Source organism: Bombina bombina, chromosome 11, assembly GCF_027579735.1.
Source record: "Bombina bombina isolate aBomBom1 chromosome 11, aBomBom1.pri, whole genome shotgun sequence".
Classification (NCBI taxonomy): domain Eukaryota; kingdom Metazoa; phylum Chordata; class Amphibia; order Anura; family Bombinatoridae; genus Bombina; species Bombina bombina.
This window is the reverse complement of record NC_069509.1, coordinates 71346956-71374623: the sequence shown is the minus strand read 5'-3', so window position 1 is coordinate 71374623 and position 27668 is coordinate 71346956. Positions and strand designations below refer to the sequence as shown.

The 27668-nt window shown below is 35.6% G+C and overlaps 1 protein-coding gene across 1 annotated transcript in view; it reads right to left on the bottom strand.

The window, feature by feature from the left end:
- Window positions 1-27668, bottom strand: part of CACNA1H (calcium voltage-gated channel subunit alpha1 H) — a 498677-nt gene that overhangs the window by 261488 nt on the left and 209521 nt on the right. Inside the window, exons 7-8 of the mRNA XM_053694739.1 lie at window positions 25816-26602; window positions 4680-5080 (exon numbers count right to left, since the gene is read on the bottom strand). Coding sequence (XP_053550714.1) covers window positions 4680-5080; window positions 25816-26602 — 1188 coding nt within the window. The remainder of the gene's footprint in view (window positions 1-4679; window positions 5081-25815; window positions 26603-27668) is intronic.

The following is a 27668-nucleotide window of genomic DNA, read 5'->3' as shown; positions in this document are numbered from 1 at the left end:
AGCCAAAAATCCGAAGTTAAAATATTTTACGTGCAAGTTCACGTATTCCTCCATATAAGTCAATAGAGAAAAAACATGGAAAAAAACACCCCACTCTCGAGCAAACCCGATCGCACATTCCCAAGTGTGATAACCCAACATGAAAATATAAATATTTCACATTCCAATGTTCTTCACATACCAGAATGTGTTCTGTTTATTCATAAATACATATTTCTACTTTTTTCTGATTTTTTTTGGAACACCATTGTGGGCCCGTGTTTCTGGCGAGTCTTCAGACTCACCAGAAACACCAGTTATGAAGCAGCGGTCCAAAGACCGCTGCTCCATAACCCTGTCCGCCTGCTCTGATGAGGCGGACAGGAATCGCCGGAAATCAACCCGATCGAGTACGATCGGGATGATTGACACCTCCCTGCAGGCGGCCAATTGGCCGCAAGTCAGCAGGGGGCGGCGTTGCACCAGCAGCTCTTGTGAGCTGCTGGTGCAATGTTAAATGCGGAGAGCGTATTGCTCTCCGCATTCAGCGAGGTCTTGCGGACTGTCGGATCAGGTCCGCAAGACCTTTGATAAATAGGCCCCTATATATCTATATGATTACATATAGGTATAGATATATACAGATACATATATATAGGAATATTTATTTATAAATATATATAACATATTCTTCCATGTGAAGAAAATTGGAACAGTAAATACACAGTATAACAATACATAGAACATACTCCCCTATATGCAGACCATTGGAATGTATAATATTTACAGTACATACACAGTTAAACTCTTTATTAAAGGGCCACTAAACCCAAAATCTTTCTTTCATAATTCAGATAGAGAATACAAATTTAAACAACATTACAATTTACTTCTATTATTTATTTTGCTTAATTTTTTTAGATATCCTTAGTTGAAGAAAAAGCAATGCCCATGGTGAGCCAATCACACGAGGCTTCTATGTGCAGCAACCAATCAGCAGCTACTGAGCATATCTAGATATGCTTTTCAGCAAAGAATATCAAGAAAATAAAACAAATTAGATAATAGAAGTAAATTAGAAAATGTTTAGAATTGCATTCTTTTTCTAAATCATGAAAGAAAAAATGTGGGTTTCATGTCCCTTTAAATATGAATGTTGCATATATATGTTTTTTTTTATGTTTTCATCTCCTTGGCTGCAAAGGGTTCCAATGCACAGGACATGTATACGCAGGGGTACGCTTCCTTCAAACCAACGGCGCAATGTACATTTACATCTTGAAGAAAGCTACTGCACATGCATCAGAAAGAGGGCGGGTTATAGCAAGTGCATGTGCAACAGGATACCTCCTGATTGGCTGCATCACCTGCAGCAGATTAAAAGAAAAACAACTCTGGCATAGGGGAGGCAGGAGGACCCTTCTAGGAGAGAAAATAAAATGTGAATTTTAAATATGACTTAAAAAAAAGGGTACAAAATGTTTGCTATGAACTAAATATATATGGGGAGAAAAATTAACACTTAATGCCTTTTTAGTGCTTCAGACATGTGCACAATATATATCTAAGTATGCTCTTTAACAAAGGATACTAAAAGAACTACGTATCATCTTGACTTCCATGTCCCTTTAATTCCCCCGGACCATGTTACATGTACACATGTTCATAAAGTCTGTAACGAGTTAAAGGGACATAGAACATGAAACATTCATGACTCTGATAAAGTGCACATTAAAAATAAAATACAATTTACATCTATTATCAAGTTGACTTCCTTTTCTTAGTATCCTTTGCTGAAACGTAGCTCCTCTGCGTGAGAGCATACTTAGGTAGCATGCAGTGCCGTGGGCACTTTATGATGACATCAGCGCTTGAACAATGTTTGTAACAATGATATACATGTAGTGTACAAGATATGTGAACACTCGGGAGCCTACTCATGGACGTATAAAGTTTAATTTGTATTTCTGTTTCTCTTAAGATTAAAATGATGCACATTATAACAGTTGTAACCCAAAAAAAGCAAACTAAAAAACACATTTTTATATACAGTAATTAACTACAACAAACGATCTTCTCTGTACCTAAGTCCTCTTAACGCCCCTCATTCACTTCCAGGCTTTGACTTCAGGGAAAAGAAAAGCCAATTAACCTTTCAAATATCAGCAATTCTCCTAACGAGCAGTGCCCAGCAATCATCAAATTAATGGTTCTGTATGAATCTTGGTACAGTAGGACCGCTGATATGCCATTGCTGTACTTGCAAAGATGTCTGGGTAAAATCATTTACAGAACATACAAAGGAATTCATTATCATTTAAATTCCTCTCATGTGGTGTTTTATTTCTGCAAGAAGAGATTTTCAAGGGAAGAAAAAGTTCTTTTTGTGTCCTGTTCTCAACTTTGACACACTATGGGCTAGATTACAAGTGGAGCGCTAAATTATCACTCACCCGCAAACAGACCGTTTGCAGGCACACGTTAATTAACCAGCTGGCTAATTAACCAAGTGGCTGTTTTTTTGTCCAATTAGCGCTTATATAATTAACCAGAGATCAGATCTTTGGTTAATTTTATAAATGTGCCCCAAATGCCCCCAAAATACAGCCTAGTGCAGTGTTGCTCAACTCCAGTCATCTGGACCCTGATGTAATTTTAAACAACTTTCCAATTTACTTTTATCACCAATTTTGCTTTGTTCTCTTAGTATTCTTAGTTGAAAGCTAAACCTAGGAGGTTCATATGCTAATTTCTTAGACCTTGAAGGCCGCCTCTAATCTAAATGCATTTTGATATTTTTTTCACCACTAGTGGGCATTAGTTCACGTGTTTCATATAGATAACATTGAGCTCATGCACGTGAATTTACCATGGAGACAGCTCTGATTGGCTGTCAAAAGAACTGAAATAAAGGGGCAGTCTGCTGAGGCTTAGATACAAGGTAATTACAGAGGTAAAACGTGTATAATTATAACTGTGTTGGTTATGCAAAACTGGGGAATTGGTAATTAAGGGATTATCTATCTTTTAAAACAACGAAAAATATGGTGTTGACTGTCCCTTTAACCCTTTGAGTGCTAAGCACTTTCCCACCTGGGTGCTAAGATTTTTTAATGTTTTTTTTATTTTTTTATTTTTTGAACAATTTTTTTTATTATTTTTTTCAGACTCCCAAGACTTACACTGTTGGAAAGGTTAGGTCTTGGGGGTCTGTAGCTGCTTAGATGCCTGAGATACATGCTTCTAACCAGCATGCCCCCTGCTCCTATACCTAACATTGTTAAGTATAAATAAAGTTGTGCGTTGACGCCATCACGTTATTGCGCGTGACGTCACCATGCAAAACGAGAAGCCTCGGCGATGCCTGTCACTCTACAGGCATGATCGCCGGGGTAGGAGCGGGTGGGAGCCCCCAGATCTCCCTCAAGGTGGGAGAGTGCTAGTGACGGCTCTGAGCCGTCATTAGCACCAGAGTGGGAAACTCTGTGACGGTTTAGAGCCATCATTAGCACTCAAAGGGTTAACAGGCCAGATTTTCATTATATCTTAACTAGAGCGCAGATGAAATAATCAGCTGATGGGTGAGTGCAGGTTAGTAACCATGGTTACTGATCAGCTGATTATGTCACATGTGCTCTAGTTAAGATATAATAAATATCTGGCCTGAGTAATGGCCCTGAGGACTGGAGTTGAGAAAAAATGGCCTAGTGTATTTTATTAAAAAATAAAGATAGCAGCATCTTTATTTTTTAATAAAATTACTGCACTGAGCAGTATTTTTGGGGCTAAATTTGGTTGGAGTGGGGTGTTAGAAAAAACCTAAACAGACACATATATACATCATGCAGTACTTTGCCTGTCGTACCATGCGGCAGGAAGCTCAAGCAGTCCTCACTGTAAAATTACAGCCGCAAGCTGGAGTTCCTAAGCTCATGGTATATGTCTTCATATGGATCATGCTCCGGTTCCATATGAAGTCAGATGCCTGAACATTATTGTGCCTGTAACGATTGTTGCTGGTGCAGGCGGGAGGTGTGGAAGGGAAACTGGGAGGCGGGCGGGTGGGTGGTCCAGCAGCAGAGGGGGGAGGGAGTTGAGAGCGGGAGGAAGTGGGGAGTTACACTAAATAAGGTGGGGTGCCCTATATAATGATCACTGGATAGGGGGAGGCGGGGGGACTACTACACTACAGAAAATAAAAAAAATAAAAAAGCATTTATGGGTACTGGCAGACAGCTGCCACTACTAAAGATGGCTGCAATTAGTAGGAGGGTTACAGAGCTATTTGGGGGATTAGGGACGTGGGAGGATCACTACACTGCAGGGAAAAAAATATATATAAATATATAATAATAATTAAAATTATTATTAGCAAATTAGCGCATGCCCTTTTTATACTACAACGTCCCTTTAAAGGGACAGTGAAGTTTAAAAGTATTTGCAATTATATAACACTAAACTGTGCCTCTCATTTCTCTAATATTGTCTATTTACAGGTATATTTACACCTCATAATATATCCACAACCAGTCCCCTCTGGATGGTCACCCACATTTTTACATAGCATATTACAGACTTTTATTTCTTTTGTAGTCTATGGATTGCATTACCATTTACTTTGCATATATTTAAAGATATGAAACTAAGAAGAGAATAATTATTTTGTATACAATCATCAGATGTAATTTGGATTCACTCACCTGTTCGTGATACTCAATTCCCATACTCAAAGTGTTTATCAAAATGGCGATCATAATCCCACGGTTGAAATATTTGCTATCCACTATTCTTTTTAGTCGGTTGGTGAATTCTTCCCAGATCTTATAAACTTTGTTCTTCTCCTTTGGCTTCTTTTTAAATTTCCTGCCTTTTTGTACCTGGTCCCTTTGATCACCGTGTCTCAAGTCCTGCGTAAACTCATAGACGCCATTTGTATCAGAGTCGCAACTCTCGGTGTCACTGAGATCCAGCTCTGGGTTGTCCAAGAGACTTGCGCAATAGACACAGCTTTGCAGCTCGCACATTAGGGCACTGGACTGTGGGCTTGTCAAGGAGCAAGGTACACTCAGGCCGGATAATTTACTGGAGCTCCTACATAGACCTGTAGCAAGAGAAACAAAATAAAGTATAAAACCTAATATTAGTGTAATTTAAAGGGACACTAAACACCTTATAATTACATGATATTTCTGCTGTTTGTTATAAAATAACATATTCTCTAAGTCTTAACATTTTAAAAACAAATGAACACTGTTTGCTGCGGTTGTTTTTCAATAGTCCAACTCCACCCCACCATTTGCCTTATTTGGAGGAGCCTATCCTGGCCTTGTTACTGCAGAGAACATGGTCATTATGTTAGTGTAAACTGCACTGTTTTGTAGTTGTTATCTGCTGAAGCCAATTAAGATAATATGTAGCAGAGTATGCCTTGAGAAGTCAGCAGAGTGTATTTCCAGTTCTGAGAATTAGAAAATGTGTAAAATTACATGAAAAGGGGGCAAAGTAAATGACACAAGTATATTTCAAAGTTGTTGTATTATGCATAGCTAAACCTTTTATATAAAAATGTTATCGTGTTTACTGTACATTTAACAGTCTCCTTAATTGTATTACATCACTTAAAAAAAAACTTATATTATAAAAACTTTCTATTAGTAAATACTATAGTATTTTTACAATTAATAAGAAGTAACATGCAAAATCATCATTTTTGAAGGCAATACAATTAATTAAAGCCACTGTTTGCATTGGTAAAACAAATCCCAAAGATTCAAGGGTGTTTTTAAAGGTTTATTCACAGATCATCAATGACATGAAAAATACCCAGCCAAAGCAGTTCAACCAGGGCCAACCTTAGCATTTCTGGGCCCCTGGACAAGACAAATTTCTGGGGCCACTCAGCTCAGTCCCCTTATTCCCTTTCCCTTGTATGCCCTGCCCTCTGTTTGGCTCACACCAGAACAAATACTTCATTGCAATTATATACAAAACTTGTATTTACATTCAAGTTGTGTTTTATAATTTAAAAGAATGAATCAAACAAAAATACTCTGAGTTAGAACATTTTTTATTGCACTATTGGTTTTCTACAACTGTAAATGGAGTTAAACACACAGTTAAAGTAAGTTTCAAAGCAGTAATGCATTACTGGGAGCTATCTAATCACATCTGGTGAATCAATGACAATAGGCATATCTGTGCAGCACCAATTATCAGCTAGCTCCCAGCAGTGCATTGGTGAACCTGAGTCTACTTAGGTATGCAGCTGCTTTTAAACAAAGGTTAACAAGAGAACACAGTAAATCTCTTTACATTGCATGCTTTAACGCAACCACAAAAGTTGAATTGTGACTTTCTTGTCACAATTAAATTCATGGTTTTGCCTTTAATATCTGAACTGAGCATGCTCAAAAACTTTATGATTAAAAAAAAATGTGCAAAAATTCAGATTAAAAGAGGCAAAACCATTAGAAAACCACATGATAATTGTGTTGTAACAGATTAGGATGGAACAAAGAGAAAAGCTACACAAGTCACTGTGTATTGCTTTTCAAATGGAACTCAATATTTATTACTATTCCAAAGAACATGCATTTAAGTGCTACACCATTGTGAATAAATGTTGTTTATGTAATATGCAGATTTGATCCAAAAATAATCTGTAAAAACAAATATGTTTATGGTATGTGTAACCTTGTGCCCTGACGCGTTTCACCTAACTTCGATTTAGTATTAAAAGGGTATAATATAACATTGTTTTACTGAGGGCCCTAGTTAATAACTGAATACCTGAATCTAAAGAGTATATATAGTTTTGTACATTTGTTTTCATGTGTTAAAGTGAATTTCAACTTTCATGATAAAGTGACCGTTTTTTAAAAAAACTATTAAAAACAGGGGCACTTTCATTCATGAAAGTTTACATTGCACCAGATTTTACAAATACTTACCTTCTTCGCCGATCCCCCGCCTGCAGGTCCTCTGTACTTCGTCAGCAATGACGAAACTGGCTTCCTCCAATCACGGCTTCCCCCTCAGGAGCGTCAATTTGGTGAGGCCACCCAGTGGAGGAAGCGAGTTTAGTCATTGCTGTGTAAGTACAGAAGGAAAGAAACAGGCGGGGGGAACGGCGTTCCAGCGTTTCAGAAGAAGGTAAGTATTTGTAAAATCCGGTGCAATGTAAACTTTAAATAATTAAAGTACCCCTGTTTTTAATATTTTTTTAAAAAACGGGCACTTTATCATGAAAGTTGATATTCACTTTAAGTACTAGATCACAATCTGTCTGAATCTTTGAATCACTTTATTTTAAACGGAATTTTTAAATTATTTTTAAATAGCATGTAATAAAGGTTACATTTTATCATATAATCATTACGCACGGTATGGTTATTATACTAATAAGGAATATGGATGTGCAATCATTTGCTATTCGGCATTTGAATAATAAAATGCAGAATATGGTTGGGAGCTGCAGCATTTGGCTATTTCCATCGCTGAATTTATTAGTGTAAAACAATGGATGCTGAATAACCAGAGAGAAAGAGAGTTTTCCCAGAAAGAGATAGAAGAGAGGGTGGTGGAGAAGAAAAGCATAGAAACAAAAAGAGAGAAGAGAAGAAAAGAGAAAAGCAAAAATATTTTTAAAAATGATTTTTGGTGCTGCTGCTAACTTGTAGCACTAGCTATTTTTTAACTTAATTTAAAGGGACACGAAACCCAAATAGTTTATTTGATGATTCAGAATGAGCACGTATTAAAAAAAAAAGCTTTGAAATTTACTTCCATTATCATATTTACTTTGTTCTATTACTATCCTTTGTAGCTTGCACATGTCTGAAACACTATATGGCAACAGTTGTACGCCAATGAATTTTGCAAATACTGTTTTCTTCTAGTGACAAAAAGTACACAACATTGTTAAAAGCACTGATGAAAAACTGCTGCCATATAGTATTACAAACATGTGCACGTGCCTAGATATGCTCTTTAACAAAGGATACCAACAGTAGGGATGGGCAAATCTTTTTGCAACATTCAAAAAATAAAATTATTTTTTAATACGTTTGTTTCGAATTTGAAATGTTTGTACTAGATTCTAACATTTGTTGAATGTAATAGTATTTCTAATGCTATCTTTAAAAATAATATTCTAATTGATTTTTTGGAATTCGAACACTGTATGATTCGAATCGAATTATGCATTATTTGAATTTAAAAAATTTGAATTGGTAAATTTGTAATAGTATATCTAATGCTCTCTTTAAATGTAATATTTGAATTATGCAATATTTATAATGGAAAAATTGTAATCGATATATTGAACTTCTGAATAGTATTTTTTAAATCAAATGTTACATCAGAAATTGTGAATGCGCATATTCAATCTAAATATAAACATTTGAAAAATAAATTAAAATTTGAAAACTGGAACTAACATTTGTTTGCCAAAATTTTAATAGATTTTCTTTCTTATCAACATTCGATTTTCCAAACAAATGTCCACAGGACTATTCGTTCTATCAAGCAAATTGCACTTTCGCCATCTCTAACCAACAGAACAAGGTCAATTTGATAATAAAATTAAATGATATGCTCATTCTGAATAATACATGAAAATATCTGGATTTGATGTCTCTTTCAAAACCAGTCCAGTCACTGAAGGACTTATAGTTAAAGGGACACTGAACCAAAAGTTTTTCTTTCATGATTCAGATAGAACGTGCAATTTTAATCAACTTTATAATTTACTCCTATTATCATTTTTTCTTTGTTCTCTTGCTATCTTTATTTGAAAACGAAGGCATCTTTTTTGGTTCAGAACTCTGGAAAGCCATTTTTTATTGGTGGATGAATTTATCCACCAATCAGCAATAACAACCCAGGTTGTTCACCAAAAATGGGCCGGCATCTAAACTTACATTCTTGCATTCCAAATAAAGATACCAAGAGAATGAAGAAAATTTGATAATAGGAGTAAATAAGAAAGTTGCTTAAAATGTCATGCTCTATCTGAATCACGAAAGAGAAAATTTGGGTTCAGTGTCCCTTTAATGGTGAACAGATGATCTAAAATGCTCCATTGGAGTAGACGATAATCTTATAACTCAAATTTGTAGCAGATATCTCTGGCACGCAAAGAGTTAAATGTATATATTTTAAATGTCCTACAATAAAAACCTAAACATATAACAATGTGGCTTCGATTTCCAGCGCTCGTCTCCATAACATTACTAAAGAGGCAGAACATATAAACCGTTTTGCTAAATTCTTTATTGACAGCACATATGCTTTTATCAAAGCGTCTGGCAAACTAATTTAAATGTGTATTGGAAATTGAATGAATGCAGAGACTGTGTCAGCACTAAGCGCTCTGATTTATCCAGTAACAGTTAAAGCAACTTTAAGAATTCATTAAATATATTTGCAAGCAGAAGGTGCTAAGACACATTATAGCACTGTAAGCAGATTGTATATCTGTTATCCTGACAAAATCTCACATATGATGCAAAATAATAAAAAAAAAATGTATAGATACAATATTTTGATAACAGAAAATAATCCAAATGCAGATTGTTTAATCACCCATTAATTTACGTACACCCTAGTGCATGAACATTTTTTTTTTATCTGACACATTATTTATAATTAAACAACTTTGCCTTGTACGTTAATTATTTATTTTGACTAGTTTTCCTGTAATTTAACTCTGAAAATTGAAGTATTTCAACTCCCCTAGAGAGACTGGAGTGCAGAACCCAGACACTCTTGTGTGCTGCACAGTAATTGGTTGATATGTTCTGGGGCTAATTGATCTTTGTTCCTAACCGACCACAGCATGGGGGGTAAAATAAACAACATTCAAATGGCTTTTGAAGAGGTGTGTCCTGTGACTGCTAAACAATGCATATTTTCCAACAAAACGGCACATTTTAAATGCTTTAACATTATTTATTTTGTAAGCAGATCTGTTAGTATGCAATGAATGATTTCTAATACATAAATAAAAATTGTCTTTTATGTCCCTTTAAATATGTGTGGAACATCTTTTTGGACAGCGAGTCAATATTTTCCTGCAACATTTCCCGCATCAACCAAAGAGCTGAGCTGAGTTTATCAGCCAGACTGCTTGATTTTTAATACATCCTTCTGATTTTGAGATGAATTTTGACACGAAAGAGCAGATTCATTTAATTTTGAATAAGGGCCATAGTGCACTTTCCTGAGCCTACCTAGGTATGCTCTTCAACAAAGTATACCAAGAAATAAAAAAGTATATTTTATAAACTGGAAAGCTTATTTAAAAGGGACACTAAAGTCAAAATTAAACTACTATGATTTAGATAGTGCATCAGTTTTAAGACCCTTTCCAATTTACTTTCATTATCAAATTGTATCCAGTCTTTTTATATGCACACTTTCTGAGGAACCAGCTCCTACTGAGTATGTGCCCAAGTTCATAGTGTATACGTATATTAGTCTCTTATTGGTTGATGGCTGTCACATGATACATGAGGCCGGCAAATGGGGAAAAAATAAATTTGTCCGAAAAAAATCTACTGCTCATTTGAAATTCAGAGTAAATGTTATTGCATTGTCTTTTTATTATGCACTTGATAATTATGCAATTCTATTGTATTTAAAGGTCTGTTAACCCCTTCATGCCATCAGGACATTCCATGCTGTCCTAACAGCACTAAGCTTTAACCCCCAAAGGATGGCACGGAACGTCCTACCTTATAAGTTAGCATCTTGCAGCCTCCCCCTTTAATGAAATCAGGAATCGGACTGGGGGCGTGCCTAGGCAGTCCCCATGATCTGATCCCGACCTTGAAATCACGTGACTGCATCAACTATAGCGTTATTTAATTTTTACTGCAATTGTTTACATCGAAACTTAGTTACGATGTTAACACTTTAGTACCGGCTCGAAGGGTTAAAGGGACACTGTAACCAAATTTTTTTTTTCATGATTCAGATAGAGCATGACATTTTAAGCAACTTTCTAATTTACTCCTATTATCAAATTTTCTTTATTCTCTTGGTATCTTTATTTTAAATTCAAGAATGTAAGTTTAGATGCCGGCCCATTTTTGGTGAACAACCTGGGTTGTCCTTGCTGATTGGTGGATAAATTCATCCACCAATAAAAAAGTGCTGTCCAGAGTACTGAACCCCAAAAAAGCTTAGATGCCTTCTTTTTCAAATAAAGATAGCAGGAAAACGAAGAAAATTTGATAGTAGGAGTAAATTAGAAAGTTGCTTAAAATTGCATGCTCTTTCTGAATCACGAAAGAAAAAATTTGGGTTCAGTGTCCTTTTAAGATTGCAAGCTCAGATTAAACAAATTGCTCTAGTCTAGTTTTAGGGAGTTAAACTGAAGCATTTGGAATAATACAATTTGTGTATATATTTAAGTATTATTTTTATTTAATTACTTTTATATATTTTATAAGGTTGCATTGTCGAATACTTGGCTTTTTATGCAAACTAAAATTATTTACTAAATGTTTCTGCTAAAAAGGGGTTAGCAGTAAGGGGTTAATATTTTTTTAATCCCACATCATTAAAAGGAAAGAGATAAATCAAACCAGGATCCATTAAAAAATTTTTTTTTTTATTTAGATTAAAAATATATATATATGTTCTCTTCAAGAAAATAAGACCCTTAAACTCATCATTAAGAGAAGGGTAAGCGAACATTGCAGCAAGGACTAAATTACTGAAGATGTTTAGTCCATTTCTCATTAATTTCAAGAGTTTAATGTTAATAATCTAGCTAGTGATCGTGCAGACAGATACCATGCCTACTTCATAGCAGAGAAGCTTTTCATTTAGGTCATTATTTCAGTGAGGGGTATACAGATAAGGTAAAGGGGAGGGCAGTGCCATGGAGCTTAAATGATGTTGAGAATTTTAGGATGAATTATAAATAGTAGCCATGCAAGAAAAATATGTCACCTGGAGAAAAAAAAATGATATACTGATAGAATCGGACTTTAAGCTTTATTCAATCAAATGAATTTAAGTTGTATACATCAACTGATATACTGGATTCCAAGCTACATTCACCCAATAAATTGATGAAATATTAAGTCCCATACATATGAATAATTACCCACGCCCCATCCTCTACCCCTTACCACTAAGTCTATAGATAATATACAATGATGATTTTGGTAATGAGAACGCTCTGTCCCTTCTCACATCTGTAAGTGAAGCTTATGCGTATATTGAGCAGGCAAAGTGTATCTAGCCTTTGATACATTTTTTCCTGACTTGATATATTTTATACAATTTAGATTTTATGTATGACATTTCCATGTCACGTTAAGCACACCCTATTATCCTACTATAATTAAGTTATACTTTATTGTTTAGTGGCAAGTAGTAAACACACACATGGCGATGTAAGGAGTACTATTTCCTAACATTACTATTTTGATTAAACTTTTTATCAATCTATATTGATAGTAATAGGACCTATGCTACCTGCACTAATTGATGTTGCTCTATATAATTGATACAGTAATAGGGTGATACTTAATTTGAATAATTTTTCTGTTTTAATTCTATATTAATAAAAGTTATGTTTTAATTTATGTCTCTCATGCCTATCCCCTATTTGATTTCCTTTGACTCTCACTCCAGTGGGCCCCAAGATACCTTCTGTCCTCCTCTCCTTTTGTATAATAATTTACTTTTTGGTATCACGGCACTGCCTATTGTTATACAAAGGTCTGTTTCAATAGGAAATTGGTGAGAGCCTTTATCCTTGTTTTCACCCCTAACTTCCCTTTGGGGAGTTTCTTCCTAAGAATCTTAAAGGGATATAAAGGTGGAAAATTAAAACTATCGGCTAATAAAAATTATTCTAAAATATATGTCTATGTATGTGTATTTATGTATTTTTATGTGTATATATGTATATACAGACATATGCATATTTAAACACATAAATACATATATATACATACGTATATAGACATATATATAAGTCTATTGGAGCCCTTGCATTTAAGTAGAGTAAAACAGGTAAAATCATATTTGTGCAATATTAATTTTTAATTAAGTGTTATACTCTGTATTTACTGTAAATATTTCACATTCCAAAGTTCTGCACATAGTAGAATTTGTTCTAAGTATTTATAAATAGATATTCCTATACACACTATAGCTGTATATATCTATACCTATTTATAATCATGTATATATATATATATATATATATATATATATATATATATATATATATAAATATATATAAATATATATATATATATATATATATATATATATACACATACAGAGAGAAGTTCACTCACAGGAACGAACAACTGGCTCAATAACATTGCTAGCCTGTTCTATGGCGATTTACCACCTGGGTGCAGCTTTTTAGCCCAGTAAGGCTTTTCACAGAGTAGAACTTTCCTGTAGTATATCAGTCTGATCCCGCCTATTACGGTCAGTCCAGCACCGAAATACCAGGCAATTCCTCTCTGAACAAGTAACATAGCAACCTCAGACGATCATTTCTGCCTTCATTGGGCCTCGTCAGTGAGGTGTAGCCATATTCCTCTATGCACACTGAGCAAGGAGTCCACGTCTGGTTGCCCCTTTTTCTCAAAGTGCACTTCTCTCTGTATGTAAATATATATATATATATATAATGTATTATTATATTATTATTATCAGGTATTTGTAGAGCACCATCAGATTCTACATCGCTATAAACATAGGCGGTATACGAGATAACATTTATGGGGATCAAATGGGTAGAGGGCACTGCCGACAGTTGCACTGTTGTAGTGCAATGTATAAATATTTGTGCAAAAAAACATCAGATATATGTAGACAAATTTATTTATGAATAAATAGAACATATTATGCTATGTGAAGAACCTAGGAATGCGAAAAATTCATATTTTCATGTCACTTGAGAATATGCAATTGTGTTTGCGCAGAAGTAGGGTGTTTTCCCCACTTTTTGTGCTTCATTGACTTTTATGGGGGAAAAGGTTATTGCGCACGATATTGTAAGTTCGGCTTATTACGCTCGTAGGGTTAGTACATAAGCGATAACTGTTTACTTTCAACTTGTAATATGAGCGCAACCCGACATATGCAAAAAGCTTACTTCTAGGGCAGTTAACGCTAAAGCGGGAGCGTTAAATAGCGATCCACTTGTAATCTGACCCATTGTAATTACAGGTAAAAAAATTATTAATCCAAACTCCTGCCGACCAGAAAATGTTTGTATTTTAGAATAGGTTGTATTTCAGAATATTTCTATTTTGGAATCTTTTCAATATTTTAATGTCATGATACAGCTTATACATGCAATCTAAAAGTAGTTTTATATCATTTGAATTACTTTTTAAGCACAGTACCTCAGAAAGATAATATAGTACTGCAATCAGAATGGTAATAAATTAAATAAATATAGACTGGTATTTGCGTTTAGAACACAAAAAACCACACCAAAGACTTACTGGTGGGTAAACATGGTAGCTTTTAAAAATGTTAGTTTTTAAAAAAATATTATTGAAAAAGAGTCTGGATTTAGGAATAATTCTGGATTTTGGAACATACTGGGTGAGTTGTTTTGAATACATTATTACCTTGTAGCTAGCCACTGATATTTTTTGTTAGCAGTTATACTGTTTGTTTTGCAGTTCTTATCATCTTTGCTGAAGCCAATTAAAGGGACATGAAACACAAACTTTTTATTTCATGATTCAGATAGAGAATACCATTTTAAATAACTTTCTAATTTACTTCTCGATCAATTTTGCTTCATTCTTTTGGTATCCTTTTTTGCAGGAGTAGCAATGCACTACTGGGAGCTAGCTGAATACAATGGTAAGCTAATGACAACAGGAATTTATGTGCAGCCACCAATCATCAGCTAGCTCTTCAGACTTAAATTACAGATACAAAAGGGCAAAATTAATGATAAAAGGCATTATTTTACTACACATTACTAGACATTTTATATAACAATCTCAACGTGTTTAAAGTGAATGTCAATTTTGATGCTAAAGTGCCCGGTTTTTAAAAATTCAATTAAAAACAGGGGCACTTTAATTCATCAAAATTTACATTTCACTCCTATTGAGAAAAAAAACTTACCTTTTAATCTTCACAGCACCTCCAGCTTCCTCCATCCGTCGCAAAGCCTCTTCCTGGGTCTAAAATAAGGAATCCGGCTTCCTCCAATCATGGCATTGAATCAGACACTGATTCCCCCCGGGGGGAAGCCGTGATTGGAGGATGACCTATCCATCATTTCTGACGTCAGAAATGGCTTGCAACGACCGGAGGAAGCTGGAGCTGCTGTGAAGATTAAAAGGTAATTTTTTTTCACAACAGGAGTGAAATGTAAACTTTGATGAATTAAAGTGCCCCTGTTTTTAATCAAATTTTTAAAAACCGGGCACTTTAGCATCAAAATTTACATTCACTTTAATGACCCTTTAAAAGGGCAGACATTTTTTTGTTGTTGTTGCTATTAAAAGGTAAAAAATGTTCCTGTACTGAGAAATGTTTGTCTTTTGGTCTTTTTTTGTTTCTCAGGCATTTCACTGCCCACCAATAAAACAGTGGGAGTTCTTTCTGTCAGCCAATTAGCAATTAGTCCTTAAGGTCCAGCTGTACACAGATATGTATTTTCTTTTAGCTTCAAAATAAAGAAAACATCTTTTAATGAACTTGCAATTTCTGCTCCTTCAACAAAAGGATATCAAGGGAATGAAGCAGATTTCATAATAGAAGTAAATTGGAAAGTTGTTTAAAATTGTATGTTCTATCTGAATCTTAAAATACAAAAAAGGTTTTTATGTCCCTTTAAGTGCAGCATTGTGGTACTTCTGAGGGGCTACGGAACATGTAAAACATATTTGCAACACTGTAACAAGAGAGGTTGTGTTTTCAGAACAGAATGTCAGAGATTAGACTGCCTTTAATGGAGCAGTTTCTTTTTAGATCACTATGCAGCTATTTATGTAGCGCAAATGTATGCAATTATACTTAAGTGTTTATGTTCTCATGCTATGAACCCGTTGCTCATGATTTGATTCCACTTTGCCGGGGTAGAGAGTAATGAGTGATTCAGAACGGTGATTATTACTTTGAACCATTATTACGCGAGGCAGATCAGTCTCAGCCAAGTCAGGAAACAGAATTCAGCTTTATGCTTTAAAGTTTAAACTATTGCATGTGGGTTTATATTAGTTCAACAGGCCACAATCAGAGGAAAGCAGGTGGAAGTCAAATGTGCTTTGGATTTGGATTCTCCAAGGTTGGTTTTCTTACATTTGCCAGAGAGGAGGTATTTATTAACAAATGTCATGTGCCAAGGCTGGAGTAGTGAAGACATGTCAGACAGCAGAACAGCTGTAGATAAAACTTTAACCCCTGCAAAGGGTTTAAACACATAAGCCTAGATTCAGTAGCGGATCTACTCAACAGAGGGCCCAGGTGCAAAATCTTTTGGGGCCCCCAAAAGGTAACTGAATAATAAGCAATAGTAACAATATAAATAATGCACTGTATAATGATTTTGACCAGCAGGGGTATCAAACTTATTGTATCCAGGGGTCACTGGCCAAGTGATCTTCTCCTAAGGGGGCCACTTGAACACAGTGGCCTCTAGTTATCAAGCCATCAACCGCAAATACGCTGGAATTCCGCAGCGTATTTGTGGCGAGGCTGATTCGCCTTAGTTATCAAGCCCTACAGCCCGGCAAAAGTAGAATTTAGTGACATAACCTACGATCCACTGGACTCAGTCCGACACAGATCGAGGTTTACGTCACTACAGATGTTCCGAACGCAAGTTCGCCACAATCTGACTACTTTTGGTAGTTATCAAATACCTACCAGGTACGCTCACCACTATTCCGGGCCAGCGTACCTGGTTTTCAATCCGCCGCCCTGGAGGCGGGGATCCAATAGGAATCAATGGGAGTCTGACAGCAGCGAGAGCTCATGTTCGCTGCTGCCCGATATCCCATTGATTCCTATGGGTAGTGTCTGCACCTAACACCCTAACATGTACCCCGAGTCTAAACACCCCTAATCTGCCCCCCCTACACCGCCGCCGCCTACATTGTACTTATTAACCCCTAAACTGCCGCTCCCGGACCCCGCCGCAACTAAATAAACTTACTAACCCCTAAACCGCTGCAACTATAACAAATATATTAACCCCTAAACCGCCACTCCTGGACACCGCCGCCACCTACATAATACCTATTAACCCCTAATCTGCTGCCCCCTATACCGCCGCCACCTATCTTAAACTTATTAACCCCTATCCTGCCACCCCCAACACCGCCGCCACTATATTAAGCTTATTAACCCCTAAACCTAAGTCTAACCCTAATCCTAACACCCCCCTAACTTAAATATTATTTTAATAAATCTAAATAAAACTTACTATTATTAACTAAATTATTCCTATTTAAAACTAAATACTTACCTGTAAAATAAACCCTAAGATAGCTACAATATAAATAATAATTATATTGTAGCTATTTTAGGGTTTATTTTTATTTTACAAGCAACTTTGTATCTATTTTAAACAGGTACAATAGTTATTAAATAGTTATTAACTATTTAATAACTACCTAGCTAAAATACTTACAAAATTACCTGTAAAATAAATCCTAACCTAAGTTACAATTAAACCTAACACTACACTATCATTACAATAATTAAATAAATTAACTACAATTACCTAAAATTTTAATGTTGGGGGGTTGTATTTTTTTTTACAGGTAAAAGAGCTGATTACTTTGGGGGCAATGCCCAGCAAAAAGCCCTTTTAAGGGCTGGTAAAAGAGCTGATTACTTTGTAATTTAGAATAGGGTAGGGCATTTTTTTATTTTGGGGGGCTTTATTATTTTATTAGGGGGCTTAGATTAGGTGTAATTAGTTTAAACTTCTTGTAATTCTTTTTTTATTTTCTATAATTTAGTGGGTTTTTTTTTGTACTATAGTTTAGTTTATTTAATTGAATTTAATTTTAGGTAATTATAGTTAATTTATTTAATTAATTTAATGATAGTGTAGTGTTAGGTTTAATTGTAACTTAGGTTAGGATTTATTTTACAGGTAATTTTGTAAGTATTTTAGCTAGGTAGTTATTAAATAGATAATAACTATTTAATAACTATTGTACCTGGTTAAAATAAATACAAACTTGCCTGTAAAATAAATATAAATCCTAAGATAGCTACAATGTAACTATTAGTTATATTGTAGCTATCTTAGGGTTTATTTTACAGGTAATATAGGTGGCAGCGGGGTCCGGGAGCGGCGGTTTAGGGGTTAAACATTTAATTTAGTTGCGACCGGTTCCGGGATCCGCAGGATAGGGGTTAATAACTTTATGTAGGTGGCGGCGGTATAGGGGGCGGCAGATTAGGGGTTCATAAGTATAATGTAGGTGGTGGCGGGGTCCGAGAGCGGCGGTTTAGGGGTTCATATATTTATTATAGTTGCGGCGTGGTCCGGGAGCGGCGGTTTAGGGGTTAATATATTTTTTAGAGTTGCGGCGGGGTCCAGGGGCGGCGGTTTAGGGGTTAATAAGTTTATTTAGTTGCGGGGGAGCTCCGGGAGCAGCGGTTTAGGGGGTAAAAGAGTTTAGTATAGTGTGGGTGCTTAGTGACAGGCTAGCAGGAAAGCTGCGAAGAAGCCGATGAGCAGCGAGATCGATGACTGTAAGTTAACAACAGTCCGCTGCTCATCGCTCCGTACTTGGTGCGCGGCTTCTTGACAGCTTTCTTGATAACTTTGGCGAACGTATTCAGATCTGCGGCGGCGATGTTAGGCGAGCTTATTGGGCCGGGAAATGCAGGAAAGTAGACAGCTTGATAACTAGAGGCCAGTGAGTAGTCTGAAACGTGATATACTGGAAGTGACATATACCCAAGTAGTAATGCATGGTAGGAGACAAACACAGTGTATATTTATCCTGTGAGTGAAACTGAATAAAAAGTGACATAAAAAGTAGTTCATAATGAATAAAACTGAATAAAAAGTAGTTCATAATGGGCAATGCTGGTCTTTATATTTATCTTTTTAGTACCTATATAGAACATCAACCTGTTACACCTCTTAGAACCCTAAACATTTTTTTGATGGGGCCAAATTAATTTTACCTAATAAACAAGGGAAGGCCAGATTAAACTATCTTGAGGGTCCCAGGGCTGGTACTTTGGGACCACTGATTTTGAGGATAGACAGATAAATAGACAGACTTACCGACAGACAGACTGATAGATTGATAGACCTGCATTCTGCACTAATAAAAGTCTCCCCTGCATTAGGATTGTACATATTCTGCACATGCATATGTCTTGATTGGCTGCTATGCGCCGCTTCGGCACTTGGGCCCTGGTTAAAATGAATTTTGATACATTCGTTCATTCGAATCGAATTTCAAATGTTTATATAACATTCTAACATTCTATTTTCGAATGTTCATTTTCGAATTTTTCAATAAAATTCGAAAATATTTGTTTGAATAATAAAATGTTTAGCTATGTATTCATTCAATTTCGAAATTTAATATTCGAATGTGACATTCGAATTCGAATGTGACATTCAAATTTGAAATAGTATTTCTAGTCTACAACTGTGTTTAATAAATGTAATATTCAAATTCGAATGCTACATTCGAATTTAAATGTCACATTCAAATTTGAAATAGTATTTCTAGTCTAATACTGTGTTTTAAATGTGATATTCGATTTGAATGTGATATTTGATTTGAATGTGACATTCGAATTCGAAATAGTATTTCTAGTCTAATAGTGTGTTTTATAAATGTAATATTCAAATTCGAATGTGATATTCGATTCGAATGTGACATTCAAAATAGTGTTTCTAGTCTACAATTGTGTTTTATAAATGTAATATTCAAATTTGAATGTGACATTCGAATGTAACATTTGAATTCGAATGTGACATTCAAATGTGACATTCGAAAACTGTAAATAACATTCGAAAATCGAATTTTTAAGAATATTCGTTCTTATCAACATTCTATTATGTAAATCGAATTTCTACAATAACATTCGATCTAACATTTGAATTCGGATATAAACACATTCGCCCATCCCTAGCCCTGGTGCAATGGCACCTGCTGCCCCAATGGAAGTTCTGCCCCTGCCTAGATTACAAGTGGAGCACAACCTTTTTAGCACTGTTAAAAACTAACACGCTCCAGTTAAATCAAGAGTGCTCTAATACTTGCACTCATTTTACAAGTTGAAAGTAAAATAGTTGTGCTCGAGTGAAAGCCTTGAGCACGCTCACATCATAATGTCAGATAGCACAGTTGTGCTTACCCCCTCACCCCATAGTCATCTATAGGTCGTGCTACAAAACTCTCCCGTACAACACATAATTCACCACATTTGAATGATGTTTAGCATTATATTTACTGAGCGTTCAGGGTTTTCTAAAGAGATGTTGGCCAATCTAAATATTCTCTGGCAATTATGATTTACCATTCACCTGTAATATCTAATTGTGCACTTGTCTAAACACAGGCCCTATTGATAGTTCTCACAAGAAGAAACAATGGCACTACTCATAGATAATAAACGTTCTCCTTTAAAATATTTTTGGATAATACTCGTATCTTAGGGATTGGTGCTTGTACTTGTCATAATCTATACAAAAAATCAGTAAAGAACTTATAAAAGAGTACAAATATAGCACTCATGAACGTTAGGAGAAAAAATATATATATGTGGAAAAATAGAATAAAATATAACTTTTACTAAATATGTGTTAAAAATTGGGGGTATACATACAATTTAAAAGAATATCTATGTCTACTGAGATAAAGCCCAAAAGTATATGGACTTATTGTTAGACAAAAAAATCCCTGTTGGGATATATTGAATTTGTCTCGTAAATGGATGACTACCAGAAAATGCTGACTGTTATTGTAGTATGTAATTTACATGTGCCAAAAGTTAGTGCCCATGAGTTCGCTTTTAGTAATCATTTTTGTAATCATGCCACTCTCTTCCCCTCTTGTTGTGTCTTATGTTTCTAATGTTATGTCTACGATATTATTAATGATAGCTACCTAATTTTTCATGCTGTACTGACCGCTCTGTGGGTTTATTATACCCCAGGAATGGCTTCTTATTTAGACTAGGTCTGCAAAACAGTACTTTGCCATTACGGATGGTAATTTAAAGGTACAGACCTTTTGCAGCCGGTACATGTGGCTAATAACCAATAGGCCCAGGCACCCGGTAATCACAAACTAGCTACCAATGACGGTAATAACAAGGTATAGAAGTCTGGCATTTCCAGACTGTGACACCGGTGTGGCGAAACTTCTCAACTTTGACGAATAGAATTTTTTAGTCACCATCTACGGTAATAACAAGGTAAACATGTCTGGCTTTTCTGGACTTTGCTAATTATTTTATAATATAGATACCTAACCATTATCACGGAAATTATAAGGTATAGGTGTCTGGTATTCCCGGACTTTATCCACATGGTAATCCCAGGTATAGGTATATTTCCTGCCTTCCACTCACTACTACGTAACCACACGGGAATTACAAGGTATAGGTGTCCGGTATTCCCGGACTTTATCAATCATACGGTATCCCAGGTATAGGTTTATTCCCTACCTTGCACTTACTACCACGGTAACCATATGGTAATTTAAAGGCATAGGTGTCCGGTATTTCCGGACTTTATTAATCACACGGTAATCCCAGGTATAGGTACATTCCCTGCCTTTTACTCATTACCACGGTAACTATACGGGAATTGCAAGGTATAGGTGTCCAGTAATCCTGGATTTTATCTTACACTTGGTAACCCCTGGTATAGGTATATTCCCTACCTTCCACTCACCATCACGGTAACTACAAGGCATAGATGTGCGGTATTTCTGGACTTTACTAACCAACAGTAATCCCAGGTATAGGTGTAGACATTTTCTCTGCCCTTTATTATTCCTGATTATTTAATAGGTATTTTGTTCAGGCATTCCTAGACTGTTATATAGTTGATATCACAGTAATTAAAAGGTACAGATGTCCTGACATTTCCAGATTTCTGCATAAGCTGTTACTAACGGTAATTATTTGGTAACAGTTGTCTGGTATATCCAAACCCAGGTATATATATATGGTTAACCCAGGACAAGTTCGAGATACATTTCTTTCCAGCCTATCATAAAAGATACTTAAACAATAACTTGCTCTGATATACCGAGACCATCATATAGTTGTCATTCACGGCTGATTACAAAAATGATTACTAAAAGCGAACTCATGGGCACTAACTTTTGGCACATGTAAATTACATACTACAATAACAGTCAGCATTTTCTGGTAGTCATCCATTTATGAGACAAATTCAATAAATCCCAACAGGGATTTTTTTGTCTAACAATAAGTCCATATACTTTTGGGCTTTATCTCAGTAGACATAGATATTCTTTTAAATTGTATGTACACCCCCAATTTTTAACACATATTTAGTAAAAGTTATATTTTATTCTATTTTTCCACAAATATATATATTTTTTCTCCTAACGTTCATGAGTGCTATATTTCTACTCTTTCATCAGTTCTTTACTTATTTTTTGTATACCTATTGATAGTTCTCCCTGAGCTATCAATAGCTCTCCACTTGTAATCTAAATGTAGCCACCAATCAGCAAGCGCTACCCAGGGAGCTGAAGCAAAAATGGGCCAGCTCCTAAGCTTACATTCCTGCTTTTTAAAATAAAGATATCAAGAGAAGAAGAAAAAATCATAATAGGAGTGAATTAGAAAGTTGCTTAAAATGTCATGCTCTGTCTGAATCATGAAAGAAAAAAAAATTGGGTTTCATATCCCTTTAATGTCAGCAAAAGAGCAGCAATGCACTACTGATACCTAGTGTAACATGTCTGGTTAGCCAATGGCAGGAAGCATATCTGAGTAGCCACCAATCAGCAGTTAGCTCCCAATACTGCATTGTTGCTCCTGAACCTACCTAAGTATGCTTTTAAACAAAAAAATACCAAAAGCATTTGACAATAAAATTAAATTGAAAAGGCTTTTAAAAATGCACACTCTGAAATCATGAAAGTTTAAATTTATATTTCATGTCCCTTTAAGGTGCCAATGACATAAATCCTGTCCCACCATACAGTATTAATTGAAATGAAACTAGTAAGATAACAGATGTGCTTTATTGCATATTTAATGTAAGCATCTATAAATATTTTCTTGGCACCATATTCCTAAAGCAGCTGGTGCTATTCTGACTGATTTCTGTTATTTCCACTTAAAAAAATAAATACCTGTTTTTTTCTGAAATTCTGCCAGTTATGAAGCAATGGCTGCTTGATTAAACCATGCAGATAACTACAACTAAATATTCATCCTTTTTAAAGGAGACATTTAAGTCAAAAGACGCTAATTTACTTATTTTTTTCTCTTAGTATCCTGTGTTAAACCTTAGTTCTTAAAGGAACAGTAAAGTAAAACTTAAACTTCCATGATACAGATAGATCATGCAATTTTAAACAACTTTCCAATTTACTTCTATAATCTAATTTGCTTTGTTCTCATGGTTTCCTTTGTTGAAAAGCATACCTAGGTAGGCTCGGGGGGAAGGAACACAATATATGTCTATTGTCATTGAGTGGGTAATCATTAAGGAGAATCGACAAAAAATAATAATTTTTTGATGGCAGATAAGAACTGGACGGTGTATTAAAGGGACAGTAAAGTCAAAATTAAATGTTCATGCAACACAAAAAACATGTAATTTTAAACATCTTTACAATTTACTTCCATTATCAAATTTGCTTTGCTATTTTGTATCCTTTGTTGAAGAGTAAACCTAGAAAGGCTGATAGGCGCTTAGCAGCGCAGATGTCTTTAGCACTCTATGGCAGCAGTGTTTGCAACTATGTATAACATTGCTATAAACAATGTTACAATCACTGCTGCTAAATGGCTAAAAAATTGTGCATGCTCCTGAGCTCTTTAACAAAGGTTACCAAGAGAAATAAGTAAAGGTTTAATTTTGATATTACTGTCCCTTTGAGCCTGCCTATATTTCTATCTAAAATGTAAGCTTAAAGGGATAGTCAAGTCAAAATTAAACTTTCATGATTCAGATAAAGCAGGCAATTTTAAGCAACTTTCTAATTTACTCCTATTATACATTTTTCTTCGTTCTCTTGGAATCTTTATTTGAAAAAGCAAGAATGTAAGCTTAGGAGCTGGCCCACTTTTGGTTCAGCACTTGGGTACTGCTTGCTGATTGGTGGCTACATTTAGTCACCAATCAGCAAGCAGTACCCAGGTCCTGAACCAAAAATGGGCCATGTCCTAAGCCTACATTCTTGCTTTTTCAAATAAAGATATCAAGAGAATGAAGAAAATTAATAATAGGAGTAAATTAGAAAGTTGCTTAAAATTGCATGCTCTCTCTTAAAGGGACAGTCTAGGCCAAAATAAACTTTCATGATTCAGATAGAGCATGTAATTTTAAACAATTTTCCAATTTACTTTTATCACCAATTTTGCTTTGTTCTCTTGGTATTCTTAGTTGAAATCTTAACCTAGGAGGTTCATATGCTAATTTCTTAGACCTTGAAGCCCACCTCTTTCAGATTGCATTTTAACAGTTTTTCACCACTAGAGGGTGTTAGTTCACGTATTTCATATAGATAACACTGTGCTCGTGCACGAGAAGTTATCTGGGAGCAGGCACTGATTGGCTAGACTGCAAGTCTGTCAAAAGAACTGAAAAAAGGGGCAGCTTGCAGAGGCTTAGATACAAGATAATCACAGAGGTTAAAAGTATATTATTATAACTGTGTTGGCTATGCAAAACTGGGAAATGGGTAATTAAGGGATTATCTATCTTTTAAAACAATAACAATTCTGGTGTAGACTGTCCCTTTAATACTGAAAGTTTAATTTTGACTAGACTATCCCTTTAATTAATTTTCGGGATAAGCTTTTTATTATCCAAGGTGTTGTTGAGATTTCTTAAATTAGTTGTCCACGACCCCTCCATTTTAACAGTGTATTCCATGAAGCAACCATTACTGCTCTAAATAAATTCTTACACAAATTACTCTTGAACCATCATAAGATCACCTCTTGTTCTTTTTGTAAAGAATACTGTCATGCTCAGGTTTATTAAATCCCTTAATATTCAATGAGAGCACAAATAAAGTTTAATTAAAAGAAAGGGTGAATGATCTGTAAATAATGAAAATCAATATGGAAAAGGTGAATGGCCCATTAAGGGTGAAGATAACACAATAACTGATCTAAGACTGTGGGCAAGTGACAGTCGATGTGTGGGATTTGTAATCAGAAAGAAGATGGATGATTTGCAAGGGGTGAAGATAATTTTCATGCTCATAAATAAAAAAGTGGATATATCAGTTCTTATCTAGGAGGTGGATGACCAAGTTGATGCTAGAAGATCTATAATGGACCTTAATCTATGAGGTGGTTGATATAGGTGGTGAATGAATACTAAGAGTTTGAACAGAAGAAAATGTACAGTTTTTTGGTTCTATAAAAAGCTATTCCTACAAATTCATTGTTGATGGTATCTTAAAAAAACCTGGACAATTTTCCAAAATGTCTAGTTAGTTAAAATAATGTATCTGTGCAGTTACTGAAACACTTAAGTCTAATAGAAAATAATCCACAAAATAAAAAAAATGAGAATGATTCACTGCACGGTCATTGCATTGGACAATTGTTTGAGTTTGATAACTTTATGTTAAAAAAGAAAAAGGTGACCATTTCATTGTTACTTACCATGTTCTCCCACCAGTTGATGGATCTTCCCATATGGTTCTACATTCAGACTGACAGGGCTGTTGACCAAACTAACTGGAGAACTGCCACTTCTTCCTTTGGGCACTATGGTAGGACTTTGTTTGTTTGCTGGGGAAGGTAGAATGGTGGGATAGTTCATGTTATTGTGGTTGAGCCCAGCATTCAGTTTTATGTTGGAGGAGGCATTGGAAGACTTTGATGATTTTATTGGGGGCCCCTCAAAATGGCAATCTGCATGGTAGATGCTATGTACAGACTCACTGTTGGCAGAAGGGCTTTGGATGCTGGGGGATGGAGGAGGAAGCCTTAGAAGACTTCTAGGCTTCATGATCTTCATCTCTAAATCACAGATCTCAGGACTTGACCTTGGACCCCTGGGGCTACCATTGCTGATATGATAATGGTGGTGGTGGTGATGATGATGGTGGTGAATTAAGTGGTGGATAGAGGTGATGCGCCGTTTGCTTTTGCGGCCACGGCTGTGTCCATTATTAGTGCTGTTGGGGTTGACCTTTTTCCTCCTCTTGTTTTGCCAGTTGTTATAAAGACGTAACGTCCGTCGTTTAACCTTCCTGAAGATGTGGCAAATGTATTTAAGCAGCTCCTCGTAGCAACTACCTGGTTCAGAGAAGCTGGCGATTGTGCTGTCATTGGAGAGGTAACGGGCCCGCTGCTCCTGCATCAGCTGATTTTCCCGTTGTTTAGTTTCAGAAAACTGTGTTGCTATCACAACCAGGCACAAGTTTATCATGAAGAAAGAACCAACCTATTGAACAAAACCAAAGACAAAAATGGTTGGAGGAAAGATAACTACACATAATGGGTTAGATTACAAGTGGAGCAATCCATAGCACAGGTTGCATTGTATATATAAATATAAAACGTATATATATATATATATATATATGTATATACAAGTGTATATATGTGTTTATATGTTTATATATGAATGTATAGACATATATAAATACATAAATACACTGTATCTGAATGATGAAAGTTTAATTTCAACATCTATAGCGCTTTAAATCAGGAATGTCAAATTGGCGGCCTGGAGGCCTCATGCAGCCCACAACCTAATTTTGTGCGGCCCATGCCACCTGCATGAAAAATAATATGAAAAATAATAATGTTATACTATGCGTATGCGTACGCTAAACTGTAAGCGCGCTCGGAACAGGACTGCTAAAGAAAAAAAATAACACAGACTCTGCATAAGAGAAACCAGATGGATCGTGTGTTTCCCCTTCTTAAAAACATTGGAGCACGTTTCATCAAGCCAGAGTAAGTTAATTAGGAGTTACAGAACACAATCTTTTGAAATGTATGTAGTTATAGCAAACGCCATTGCTTTGTTTAGCAACTGCAAGATAGTAGGTAGTGTGCGGCCCACGTGAGTTGTACTTGAATGGAAAATGGCCAGAGACTCAAATTAATTTGACACCCCTGCTTTAAAATGATATAAACAAGTCTGTTTAATTGCAGTAATAAAGAAGCACTAAGCAGTGGGGTATACCTCATAGAAATAATTTTTATATATATTATTCTTTATAAAAGAGGATTTTACCTTTTATTTAGTTTTTAAACTGTATTTGTGAAGGGTCCAATAGTTTCTGTCACTGCCCCACAAGGGGGCTGTGGTCTCTACAGGAAGGCAAAGGAGTAGTTTTTCCTTAAACGTGTTGCTACGAAACATCTACTCTAGCTGCAGTCAGTTTATTGCTCATGCTGCAACAATCATGTGACAGTAGAACTTAAGTTATATCATGGCAGCTTCCTTATCTAGCTGCAGGCAGAATTTCTAAGTGCTAATTTAACAACAAAACTTGTAA